The sequence below is a fragment of the Myxocyprinus asiaticus genome, chromosome 44, assembly GCF_019703515.2.
Source record: "Myxocyprinus asiaticus isolate MX2 ecotype Aquarium Trade chromosome 44, UBuf_Myxa_2, whole genome shotgun sequence".
Taxonomy (NCBI): domain Eukaryota; kingdom Metazoa; phylum Chordata; class Actinopteri; order Cypriniformes; family Catostomidae; genus Myxocyprinus; species Myxocyprinus asiaticus.
The window spans coordinates 25,987,206-26,000,157 of record NC_059387.1 but is presented as its reverse complement, the minus strand read 5'-3'; the positions used below and the strand labels follow the sequence as shown (position 1 = coordinate 26,000,157).

At 37.7% G+C, this 12,952-nt stretch overlaps 1 protein-coding gene across 2 annotated transcripts in view; it reads left to right on the top strand.

Annotated features, from left to right (window-relative positions):
* LOC127434487 (phospholipase D1-like) overlaps positions 1–12,952 on the top strand; it is a 41,234-nt gene that overhangs the window by 16,048 nt on the left and 12,234 nt on the right. For both annotated transcript variants that reach the window (XR_007896053.1, XM_051687307.1), the window contains exons 3-14: positions 314–480; positions 1,067–1,209; positions 1,454–1,565; positions 1,647–1,712; positions 1,804–1,862; positions 2,346–2,438; positions 2,557–2,709; positions 2,796–2,945; positions 7,483–7,566; positions 10,128–10,209; positions 10,835–10,945; positions 11,026–11,214. Coding sequence is in view for 1 of the 2 variants with exons in the window: in XM_051687307.1 (XP_051543267.1) it covers positions 314–480; positions 1,067–1,209; positions 1,454–1,565; positions 1,647–1,712; positions 1,804–1,862; positions 2,346–2,438; positions 2,557–2,709; positions 2,796–2,945; positions 7,483–7,566; positions 10,128–10,209; positions 10,835–10,945; positions 11,026–11,214 (1,409 nt within the window). In the remaining variant the exon portion in view is untranslated. The remainder of the gene's footprint in view (positions 1–313; positions 481–1,066; positions 1,210–1,453; positions 1,566–1,646; positions 1,713–1,803; positions 1,863–2,345; positions 2,439–2,556; positions 2,710–2,795; positions 2,946–7,482; positions 7,567–10,127; positions 10,210–10,834; positions 10,946–11,025; positions 11,215–12,952) is intronic.

The following is a 12,952-nucleotide window of genomic DNA, read 5'->3' as shown; positions in this document are numbered from 1 at the left end:
TGTAATCATTTACTCACCCTCGTGTTGGTCCAAACCTGTATGACTTTCTTTTCTCCGTGGAACACAAAAGGAGATGTTAGACAGAACGTTAGCCTCAGTCACCATTTCCTTTTATTGCATCTTTTTTTCTATAAAATGAAAGTGAATGGTGACTGAGGCTGTCATTCTGCCTAACATCTCTTTTTGTGCTCCACGGAAGAATTAAATTCAAATGGGCTTGTAAATGATGACAGAATTGTTATTTTTGGGTGAACTATCCCTTTAATTGAAGCAATTAGTGTAATTGACTAATCAATTCCAAATATTTCCACAGAAAACAAAATCCCCTTCTCAGCTGTGTATAAAACAAAGGGCTTCAAAGAATCTGGAGCGCGTGTATTTCTTACAGCATTTCCTATTACCGCCAAAATCCTGGAGGTGGAACGCTTCACTTCCGCCCAAGATCGCTTCAACATCACCTCCCAGAGAAGTGTTTCGAAGGTGAGATCTCCCACTCCTTTCATGTGTTAGTTATGTGGGCTAAGGAAGTTAATTAGTTGCCCAGGAGATTTAGAGGTTGTCAAGGCAATTTACATGTTGCCCTGGAGATTTGGACACCATATACACAAATACTTAGCACATGCAAAAAAAAAAAAAAATGTTTCTTAAGAATAAAGAAACAAAAGTCTATGTTAATGAATTTGACTAATAACAGTGATTACTTATCTTTTTGAAGTAGGTTTAAATATCTGGAATTTTCAGATATCACCCAAATATCATGATACAAATGATACCAGATATCATTGTTAAAGGGACGGCTCACCCAAAAATGAAAATTCTGTCATCATTTACTCACACTTTTTTGTTCCAAACCTTTATGGCTTTGTTAGCTTCAGTCGCCATTCACTTTCATTTCATAATTTTCCCATTTAGTAAAAGTGACTGACACTAACTTTCTGTCTAACATTTCCTTTCATGAAAAAATGTCATAGGGATTTTGGAACTACACCAGGATGAGTAAATGTTGACAGAATTTTCATTTTTGGGTGAGCAGTCCCTTTAACAATGACTAATCTGATGTATCCAGGTGCTTCCCGCAGTGTTTAAGATCGAGTTAAGGCATGGGAACTTCACCTGGTACGTGAAGAGGAAGGAGAAACATTTTATGGAGCTTCACAGGGAACTCCGCACTTACAAGGCCTTCATCAGAATTCCACTGCCCTCCCGCAGGTGACCAGATCAAATATTATCATCGGTCTACACTAAGAGTCAAATGTTAACACACCTACTCATTCTTTATTATTACCGTTGTGCACATTTTAGAGTAACGGTAAATTTATAGAACAAATGGATGTATGGGAACTAAAGTATGCAGTGATCAAAAATGTTAAAATCAAAGCAAATCTTCTTCAAAGTCTTAATTTTAGGATGTCTTCATCTGACTTAGTAATTCTGTGGTTCTTCTGGTCTGTAGTCATGCAGAACGGAGGCACACTATTAACCGGAACCTTGAACGAAATATGCCAAATCTACCCCGGGGAGGAGGAGAAGAACTGGCCAGGGAAGAGCAAGTCTCCAGTCGAAAAGTCAGTTTACCATGGTATACTTCTTAAATTTAAAGCTGGTTAACATTAGCTGCTGACTGGCTAATGTGCTTTCTTTAACAGAGACAACTTGAAGACTACTTGAATAGGCTGTTTAAAATGCCAATGTATAGAAACTACCATGCAACGGTATGTACATATTTGGACCATGTACTATGTACAATATTTCAGTATGTTTTTCTTTGTCTTTCTAACAAACAAACCTTTTTATCCTTTATAGATGGAATTTATTGATGTGAGTCAGTTGTCCTTCATTCATGACTTGGGACCTAAAGGCTTGTAAGAGTTATTTGCTTATTGGCTCAAATTGAAGCTTAGATTCTTAGAGGACAGATGTACAGGGTTCCCATGGTCATATAAACCTGGAAGTATCAGAGACAATTTGACATTATAAAGGACATGTAAATAGTGTATACAGTATGCTTGTATACCTGCTACTGTATATGTTACTCTTGTGTCGAGTTAAACATACTTGCATGCCATGTGATGTCCAATTTGTGAGTGAATCTTTATTTATTTATTTTTTTATTGGTTCTTTTAAATGAATTGGTCATACTGGTTTACAAATTGGTCTGAATGATTCTTTAGTAAATCTGTCTGAAATAGAATGATTTTTAAAAATTCTTGTCCAGTAATTACAAACAACTGGATAGGTCATGGACACGTTATGGTCAAAAAGGATGGGAACCCTGTAATTATTGATAGATAAATTCTTGCATTTGTAACGATTGGTCCTGGACATTTGACATGTCCTCTTCTCAGGGAGGGCATGGTTCTCAAAAGGTCAGGGGGTCACCGTATTCCTGGACTGAACTGCTGTGGCCACAGCAAAATGTGCTACCGCTGGTCCAAACGGTCAGTGTTGGGTCATACATTCTCAAATAATGTGTATTTTTAGTACTAACCTTGAGAAAAAAATATTGAAATTACCATGTACTGGTTAAATGCCTGGTTAAAGTGTTGGTCTTTCCAGGTGGCTGGTGGTGAAGGACTCTTGTCTTCTCCTTATGAAGCCAGACACAGGTGCCATCTCATTCGTGCTGCTGATGGACAAGGCATTTAGCATCAAAATGGAAACTAAAGACACTGAGACAAAGCATGGAGTCCGTATAGACAGTCTCTCCAGGTGTGTGAACTCACATTGTTATTAAAGCAATAGCCAGTTGACATGCACCAATTTGGCAAAGTGATAGAGCTGTATTCTTCTTTAAGGACACTAGTACTGAAGTTCACAAGTTACCGTCATGCCCGCTGGTGGGGGCAAGCCCTTGATGATTTTGTGCGGAAGTACGGCAGCAATTTCTTAAAGGATCATCGCTTTTCTTCCTTCGCCAAAGAGCAGAAGAACATTCAGTCAAAATGGTAAATATTGCACTGCATATGAGACATAAATCAGGCGATTTAAATCATTTGTAGGGATATTTATTAAGATTGTTTACTTAAGCAATATCACATGAGCAAGAGTGCCATATGGCCCTAAATCAGCACTGCTGTGATTACCTACGGTACCTGCGGCCGAATCACAGCAGTGCTGATTTAGGGCCTCTTGTCGCACTCTTGTTTGTGTGATATTGCTTATATACAACAGTTCAATGAACAAGTAAATAAAAAAAAAAATAGGAAAAACTGAGTACGGTCACAAAAACACATTTGTGCATGGAACTACTTTCTTACGCGACTGATCAGAATCTGCCGTTGCTGGTTCAAAACAAATGAAGCGTCCAAGCCTCTCAAAAACATCACTTTAGAACTACTAGTATCACAGCTTGGGCTGTTTCTAACATGTTATTGGAGAAACAAGGGTGTGTGTGTGTGTGTGTGTGTGTGTGTGTGAGAGAGAGAGAGAGATGGAGCGTGTGCGATCACCTGTTGATGATGCTGTAGTCTGTTGGTCAGATTTCTGAAGATAATGTCATTTTGGTCAAATTCATACTATTTTCTCAGTGGAAAAATAGCCGTCCAAGCGGGGTTATTCCTCCCTATTTCGCAGTAGCTGGTGTGCAAGAGTCTTTCATTATAGAAACCGCAATGTCCTCCGCCATTTTGTCCTCCCCAATAAACTCCAGTAAGAGTTAAGAGCCTTGAGTTTGTGTAATTAATCAGTCTATTGTGTCTCTCAGCTGTGGTGAGCCTTAATGCCGAAGTTGTTAGTTTAAAGCCGTTTAGAGCTATTTCCTAGCTTTAGTAGTGTAGTAGTAATATGAGCGATCACAAAGTATTGTTGAATATAAACACTGAGTGACACTGACTCACTTCACGTCACCAACTGGCTCATATTACACGCAAAAATGGTCTTTTACCTCCACCTGCTGGCTAAAATATGTAATGTCACAATTAAATTTAAAGAGACAGATATACAGTAGCTTTTATCACATCTGCACTTCTCTTACACTTTAGTTTAAATGGCATGAACACAAGTGGAGTGATACACACAGTGAAGGGTCTGAGTGCTGATGGTGTGAGACCATCAGTACTCATGGAACCTCTCACATCCAATCAGATTCGAGGACTGGAACTAACTGTTGTATATTTATACTAAAATCCTACTTTGTTTGTGCTACGGACAATAATGATATCTGTAGTATAAATGTTCGATATGATGAGGAGAGGTGTCCCATTACTTTACTGAGTGATCCAACTTTTACCTGGCGGATATGAAAATGGGTGAAATAATCCCATAGATTTACATGTAAAGGAATAGTTCACCCAAAAATAAAAATTCTCTCATTGTGTACTCACCCTCATGCCATCCCAGATGTGTATGACTTTCTTTCATCTGCTGAACTCAAATAAATATTTTTTTAGAAGAATGTCTCAGCTGTTTTGGTCCATACAATGCAAGTGAATGGGTGCCAAAATTTTGAAGCTCCAAATATCACATTAGTCAGCATAAATGTAATCCATAAGACTCCAGTGGTTAAATCAGTGTATTCTGAATGATATGATAGGTGTGGGTGAGAAACAGATCAATATTTAAGTTTTTAATGACAATTTTACTAAAAAATTATCATCCCTGCTCAGTCAGGCTGCACTTTAACTTGCACTTTCACATTCTTCTTTTTCTGTGTTTTTGGTGATTCACAATCTTCATGCATATCCTTCCTACTGGGCAGGGAGAAGAGTTTCTAGCAAAAAAAGACTCAAAAATTGATCTGTTTCTCAACCATACCTATCATATCACTTCTAAAGATATGGATTAAAATACTGAAGTTGTATGGATTACTTTTATGCTGCCTTTATGTGCTTTTTGGACTTTTCACACTCATTCACTTGCATTGTGTTGTATTGCATTGAGCTGAAATACTCTTCTAAAAGTCTCTATATTAAAATAGTCACAGTTTATATTGTATATTGAATTATAATTGTTTACGGTCTGGCCATAAATTCCTTCATAATATCTGGCTGATGAACAAACATGACTTATACTCTTAACTAACAAATAACTTTTGATCAACTTTAATCTGAAATACAAAAAACAATTTTAACACTTTAGGGCTATTGTTTACAAATTATGAAAACTGAGGAGGAACATTTAGACCTGATAAAGCCCTCTCACTATATCAACCCACAAATGAAAACAATGGTCATATAGAAATGTCATGTTTACTTAAGAATGCATTTAAATAAAATTTTCTTTTTTGAAAAAAATGAAATAAAAAAAATAGATAAAATGTCTATTCTTCCATTTTCTCTATGAAGTATCATCCTTTTCAGTGAAGAAAAAATTAGTCCTGCAAATATTGTGAATTTGCACACAATAGCCAGTGCAGGAGCCAGATATTTGTGCAGATAATCATCGGGAAAAGAAGAACAAACTGAGTTGATACTGTTTGTGATTGAGCGGGCTGACTCGCAGCTGTAGAGTCCAAGTATAATCAGGATATTTGCATATTCAGTTTCACGTTATCTCTTTTTTTTTTTTTTTTTTACGAACCCTACAGACCCTGAACAGATAAGAATAGTAAATAAAAGCAAACTTTTCAGTGCATTTTCTTTGAATGTTCGGTTTTCATAATTGATTGCATAAGATGTGTAACTGTGCTGACAACATTTCTGTAACAAATACGGTGATCATTTTTACATCTGTAGATCTGACCGCACTCCACACAACTAAGCAATTTGTATAAATACATTTGATTGAAAACAACGCAATCAAATGCTCACCTAAATGGTATGATCCATGTTTACCAAAGCAGTGTAACTAAACTATAGCCAGAAAAGCTTAAACATGCACTTCGGTCTGGACAATGGATGACGGCTGAATGCTTTTGCATGTGCCATTGAGCATTGTTAAACCAGAGCCATTCTAAAGGGGAGCCTACAAGCTTAGCTTAAAATAGCATAATGCGGCACTCCCATAGACATTCTATGAACTCTGGTGGTACACTGGCGAGGAGACAAGAGGGCGTTCTTATTGAATGGATGTAAATGGAGGAGATGCTTCCGTAAAATGAGTAAACTGCTTTTGTGAGGAAACAACTCATCCCTTCATGAACTGACCACCTGTCCGCTAATCCTCAACATGTTTTGCATGATTAAACAATGCTTTTGCAATGAACTATGTGCAGAGTTTACCTACTTTAGTAGGTGTCACTTTACGGCTACCCCCATTCATTAAAATGGTATCAGCAAACGGTGATTTACTGTCATAACATGCTAGTTGACCATTACGCTCTCTCCTATGATAGATCACGGAGGTTGTATCTCAATAAATAAAAAAATCAATGTTTAAACTCCGCTGAGTTCTGCACAGAGTGCACTCTGGTATTTCAGTTGGCGAGGCAATTTTATCAAAAACCAGACAAAGTGCCAGACAAAGATGATTTGCGGGCCGCCTTTGACCCGCGGGCCACCAGTTGACTAGCCCTGAACTAGGATATCATTTAGACTTGAGTGGGAGCTTTTGACTTGGGCCAGTAAACAGCCATCCAAAGTGCCCTAGCAACCATCCAAATCACCTTAGCAACTGCATAACAAGTTAAAACCACTCTGAACTTATAATAATAATAACATGGTTAGAAAATGAAGTCGATTTGCGTTTGTTATTATTGTTAATCTACAACATATGTTTGTTCACCCTCAATCTTAAAGGTGCAGTGTCATTTCTGTGTCATTTGCGTTGCTAAACAGAATTGCAAAAATAATTGTTTTCCAACACTCTTCATTAACACTCCCCCTACTTTCTATTGGTCGTTCAAAGAAATAGTCCCGCCCCCAAGACAGCCACATTGGTTGAGCCACATTTGCTGTGCTGGGCTGGTCGGGATGCTCAAACAAATAACACCACAGTGTTACAGTGTTTTTACTTTTTGCGGAAATCAACCTATGAAAGTTTATTTAGAGTTGTCTCTGTATATTACACTGGGATAGGAGAAAGTAGTTTAAAATCCAGAAAATTACACACTTTACCTTTAAATCTGGTATGTATTTTGTCTGCCTATCACAGCCATGAGCTTTTCAGCTCAAATATATATCAAAATAATCTGTAAAAACTTATAGAAGAGCCAGGGCTCAGAGATTGCCCAAAAGAGAGAAACACTTGAAGGCATTAGTCATCTGGTCCCATGTCTTCAGTTGAAGGCTGCTTCACAAGAGTAACCTGAGAGAATGAGAGGGAAAGTGTAACTGTAGATTCCATCATCTCTTGACCCCATAGAGGAGCAAGATAGTATCTGGGGCAACAGCTACACTGCTGGTCTGGACAGATGATTTGTTGTTCATTGTTGCAGCATTAAGCCATATTAGCCAGCTTGTAACCTGAATAATGAAAATTATGTAATTAAGTCTGAGCAACATTGTGAGTCACACAAAAGTAGTGATGCTTGGGTCAGCCAGGTCATTTTTTTAGGTATTATATCAGCCTGATTTGAGTGAACTGAAAACTGGATGTGTGTTTCAGGTATGTGAATGGGAAGCAGTACATGGAGGATGTGGCGAATGCACTGGAGGAGGCAGAGGAGGAGATCTTTATCACAGATTGGTGGTATGTTGAGATGAGCTTCTCCCATACATTCATCATTACCTTTATTATGGGTATAATCGATTTCTTTTTAAAATAATGCAGTACACATATCACAGAAATGATCTCATCGGTTAATATTTCCAACAAGATAGAACAAAGTTTTCCACAAATTGTGTAAAATCAATAACCTTTTCCAGTTCAGTAATGCAGCAGAAAAATACTGCATATCTGGAAGGTTTATAGAAAACTGAAAACAACAGACCAGTGACACTAGAAATATCTTAAACAGATGCAACACAAGATATTTCTAGGGTAAGTGATTGTCCATATATGTCCAGCAACAAGTAATTTCTGTCCTTACTAGAGTTGAAAATGTTGTGTGAAGTAACAAAATCACAGCCAATCAAAACAAACTTGATGTTTGATGTGTACATGCATTAATATGGAACAGGATTTTGGACCAATGAGGTTTGGGCCAAACCAAGTGACTGACAAAATGTTTGGTCACTTATTGCAGTTGTGGCTGGTTAGGAAAAAACGCAGATTAACGGAGATGTGGAGATTTATCGCTTGTTGCGATATTTAGGACATGGTTTAAGACACAAACCCAAAAGAAAGTGGTAGAAAAGGATTGAAAGAAGTAAAGTTAGTGGGCTCATTTTGTACGCACCCTCTCAGTTGGCACCTCCAGCTGGGAGCAATGGCCTAACAGATCAATTACCTTCATCGGACAGATGCCTGGTGCTGTGTTACACCATCACTCAATCATTGTGCCTGACATCCATCAAGTGTGTGATTCAGTGTGAATGTGTTTGCATCTGATATTTTTTCAGGTTTAAAGTAATAGTTCACTCAAAAATGAAATTCTCTCATCATTTACTCACCCTCATGCCATCCCAGATGTGTATGACTTTCTTTCCTCTGCTGAACACAAACAAAGATTTTAAGAAGAATATTTCAGCTCTGTTGGTCTATAAAATGCAAGTGAATGGTGGCCAGAAATTTGAAGGTTCAAAAAAGCCCATAAAGGGAGCATAAAAGTAAGCAATACGACTCCGGTGGTTAAATCCATGTGTTCAGACATGATATGATAAGTGTGGGTGAGAAACAGTTCAATAGTCCTTTTTTATATAAATCTACTTTCACATAGCCCTCGTGCATATTCGCGAGAGTTCTTCTATTTTTTGCAGATTTGCATTCTTTGTGCATATCGCCACCTACTGGGCTGTTGTGCAAATATGATTTGTTTATTATTTTCCCTTGCTTTATCCGTCCCTTTTTTCTGTCTCCTCCCTGGCCAGTAGGTGGTGATTTGCATGAAGAATGTTAATCAGCAAAATCAGAAAAAGAAGAACTCTGTCCTCTCGTGAACACGCATAGAAAGGGCTGATGAAAGTTCCGATTTATAGTAAAAAAAACACTTAAATATTGATCTGTTTCTCACCCACATCTGTCATATTGCTTCTGACTTTAAATACTGGAGTCATATGGATTACTTTTATGCTATCTTTATATGCTTTTTGGACCTTCAAACATTCACTTGAATTGTGTGGACCTACAGAGCTGAAATATTCTTCTGAAAATCTTCATTTGTGTTCAGCAGAGGAAAGAAAGTCATACACATCTGGGATGGCATGAGGGTGAGTAAGTGATGAGATTTTTTTAATTTTGAGTGAACGATCCCTTTAAAAACCTCATTATATAAAAGTATTTTTAATGTCTATCAGCTTTAAGGTCATCTACGTATAGGCTAGTGTATTCTTAAAAGCTTACCAAATTAATGTTTAGCAGATATATGTATTCAAAATGTACAGTCTCTTAAAACAGACCAAAAATATAGATGACTCCTGCACTCACAGGCAAATCCAAATTTTTGTCCAATAAAATGCTCTCTAGAATGAGACTGTCCCTTCCCAGCTGTCTCTGACTAGTAATAGCAAGTTGCACATCATAATTTATAGCAATTGCCTATTGTGATGAGGAGGAAGGCGGGGCCGGGCCGTGACTACGCACGCCCGGTCCCCAATCAGGCTAATCAGCCGAGGAGAGGGATAAGTGCAGCGGAATGCAGCAGTTCAGGAGAGAGAGAGAGACCACATGCAGCTGCCATGTTTTGTTTAAGTTCCTATTAAAATATTACTTTGATTGTTCAGCCGGTTTCCGACTCCTCCTTTCCCATTTTAACCGTGTTACATTGGTGCCAAAACACGGGAAGGAGGAGGGATGCGCTGTCGTGGAGTCCTCACCACTGCCATCCACCCAAAGGCAAAGGAGGGAGGAGTGTGACGAGGAGGATGACCTCCTCGTCACAATAGGCAATTGCTATAAATTATGATGTGCAACTTGCTATTACTAGTCAGAGACAGAGGTGAAATGCAAAAAGGTGAAAAACTTAATAAAACAGTATATACTTTCTCTTATACATACAGCATATATCTTAAAGTTGAAAAAGTTTATGTCCCTGTTATTTGTCAACTATTACAATTATGTAGGCGAGAGTGTGATGTGAAACTCAACGTTTATGCATATTTGATGTTACAAATGCTTGCCCTGCTGATGAGGTCATCATTGTGTCACGGCAGGCTGAGCCCTGAGATCTTCCTCAAGAGGCCGGTTGTCGAGGGCAACCGCTGGCGACTTGATTCCATTCTGAAACGGCAAGCGGTGAGTTAATCTAACCCTATGTTGTGTCACCCATATATGCGGTGAAGCTGTCTGTCCATCTGTAGGTTTACTGCTCTGGCAATAAAACCATCACATTCACTGTTCCCTTTTAATAATTTACTTTAAAGTGTGTTTTCCTGGTAGTAGTATTTAAAAAAAAAAAAAAAAAAAAAAAAAAACAATTATCCCCTTTTCTCCCCAATTTGGAATTCCCAATTACCACTACTTAGTAGGTCCTTGTGGTGGCACGGTTACTCACCTCAATTCGGGTGGCGGAGGACAAGTCTCAGACTCCACACGTGGAGGCTCATGCTATTCTCCGCGATCCATGCACAACTTACCATGCGCCCCATTGAGAGTGAGAACCACTAATCACGACCACGAGGAGGTTACCCCATGTGACTGTACCATCCCTAGCAACTGGGCCAATTTGGTTGCTTAGGACACCTGGCTGGAGTCACTCAGCACGCCCTGGATTTGAACTTGTGACTCCAGGGGTGGTAGTCAGCATCTTTACTTGCTGAGCTACCCAGGCCCCTTCCTGGTAGTATATTAATATTGACTGGCAGATTTGCTGTGCTGATTATGAATGTCTGTTTGTTTTGTTACATCCGGGGTCTTGCAGCAAAAAGGTGTGCGGATCTTTGTGATGTTGTATAAGGAGGTGGAACTGGCTCTTGGGATAAACAGTGAATACAGCAAACGAACACTACTACAGCTTCACCCCAATATCAAGGTGAGGCATTTAAAAAAAACACAAGTAGCATGAGGAGAAATAATGAGGTTTGAAAGATAACAAAGTTCTCTTTTTCGTAGGTAATGAGGCACCCTGACCACGTGTCCTCTTCCGTCTACCTGTGGGCGCATCATGAGAAGATTGTAGTCATCGACCAATCGGTGGCTTTCGTGGGAGGCATTGACTTGGCATATGGTCGCTGGGATGATAAGGAGCATCGGCTGACTGACGTAGGGAGTGTCACCAGGACACTTCCTGTGTCTGCAGAGGTTAGGAACCATAGTAAATCTCAAAGATTGTGCGCCTTAGTCAGCAACGTATGACATGATTGTAAATGCTTCAATCTTAATACAGTCCAGATGGGAATAGATGCAACTCGCCTTCATTCACCCACAAGACAGGGATTGTAGGCTGAGATATGGAGATATCCAAAATATTCTTCTTTTATATTTTCATCAGTGCAAATATGTGCAAATAAAGTGTTCTGAGCAAATAATAAAAAAGACATAGAAAACTTTTCGGACCAAAGAATATATTGAATATCTTGGACTGCACTAAGACAGAAACCATAGATATACATAAGTAGATGCCTCATTAGAAGCTGTTCCTATGGACCACGATATGTCAACAATTGGAAAGGTCAAGCACAGTCCGTAAACACATAAAATTGAAATGATAGATGCAGTCTGTTTTTTTTCTAGACAACTTTCACATTATTTGATTTGATTTGCCATAAACATTGGACATTATTGTAGATGATATAAAAATTCCCAATTAAACTGAATATTGCTTAAACTCTCTTACAAATACAGTTGATAATCAGAGCGTTGTCTGAAGCTTCTAATATAATCAGTTGAACTAGTGATCATAAATGCAACAGGATGGGTAGGTCATAAGCATAAAGGAATTTAGCTTCTAATACATAATATATATGTGCATTTAAATAATGCATTTGATATTAAATTGTATAACATCAACAGTAAGTTCATATAGGACTACACATTGTAAGCTCTATTCATAGATTATAAACCATTAACCTTTAAACCAAATTATGAATAAAACTGAGATAATAAATAATTGCAGTACAATTTATTGTCTATATATTTTAAATGTACATCTACAGTATATTACCATAAAATGAGATTGCATTACACAGATTTCGCTGTACATTAAGTGAGCCTGTCTTTTGTTTTCTGATAAGTGCAAACATAGATTTCACAATGCTTTCAGAGTTTTACAATAATTAGTACTGTAAATAAATCCAACCTGATACAACCTGAATGTCAGTGGGCATGGCCATGAAGTTTTTGGTATTTTCATGCAGTCAAGGCACAAGTGCAATTTAATTCTGAGGTTCTTCTCCGGTTATTGCAGTGTCTGCGTCCTATTAGATAGTCCAGTCCCTCAAGCTCCAGTGATATAAACAAAAGACAGCACATTCAAAATAAGTTTTTATTGTAAATGGACTGTAAGCAATGAATTAGAATAATATAAATATGGATGCACTCCCTTTATATGCTTCGAAAATGTTATTCTCGTCAGGATTTGGATGTATGCTCCGTTTAATTGTAGGAAATGTAAGTATTATTAATCATTTTCATCTACTGACACACAAATCATGGCTAGTATTAATAGTGTTTGTATCGGCATGCAATTCAATTCTACCATCGATTTTGATTTTAAATAATTAAATTCCTTTATTGAAACACAACAAAATTACACCAAAAATATTTTTACATTTAAATTACACTTCAAACGGAACAAAACTATAACAAAAATAACAAAATGGTCAAAAAAAATCATATACCAAATCCAAACATATTATGCTCTCCAACTTCTTCCACCAGCACCTTTTGCAGTGACTTAAAAATAATTTTATGACAACAGGTGGAAAAATACCAACATAAATTAGATCATAAATACAATTGTAAGCGTGAACATAATAATAATAATAATAATTGAAAAATAAACCATAGCCTATAGATAGTTTATCTATAAATAGCATAT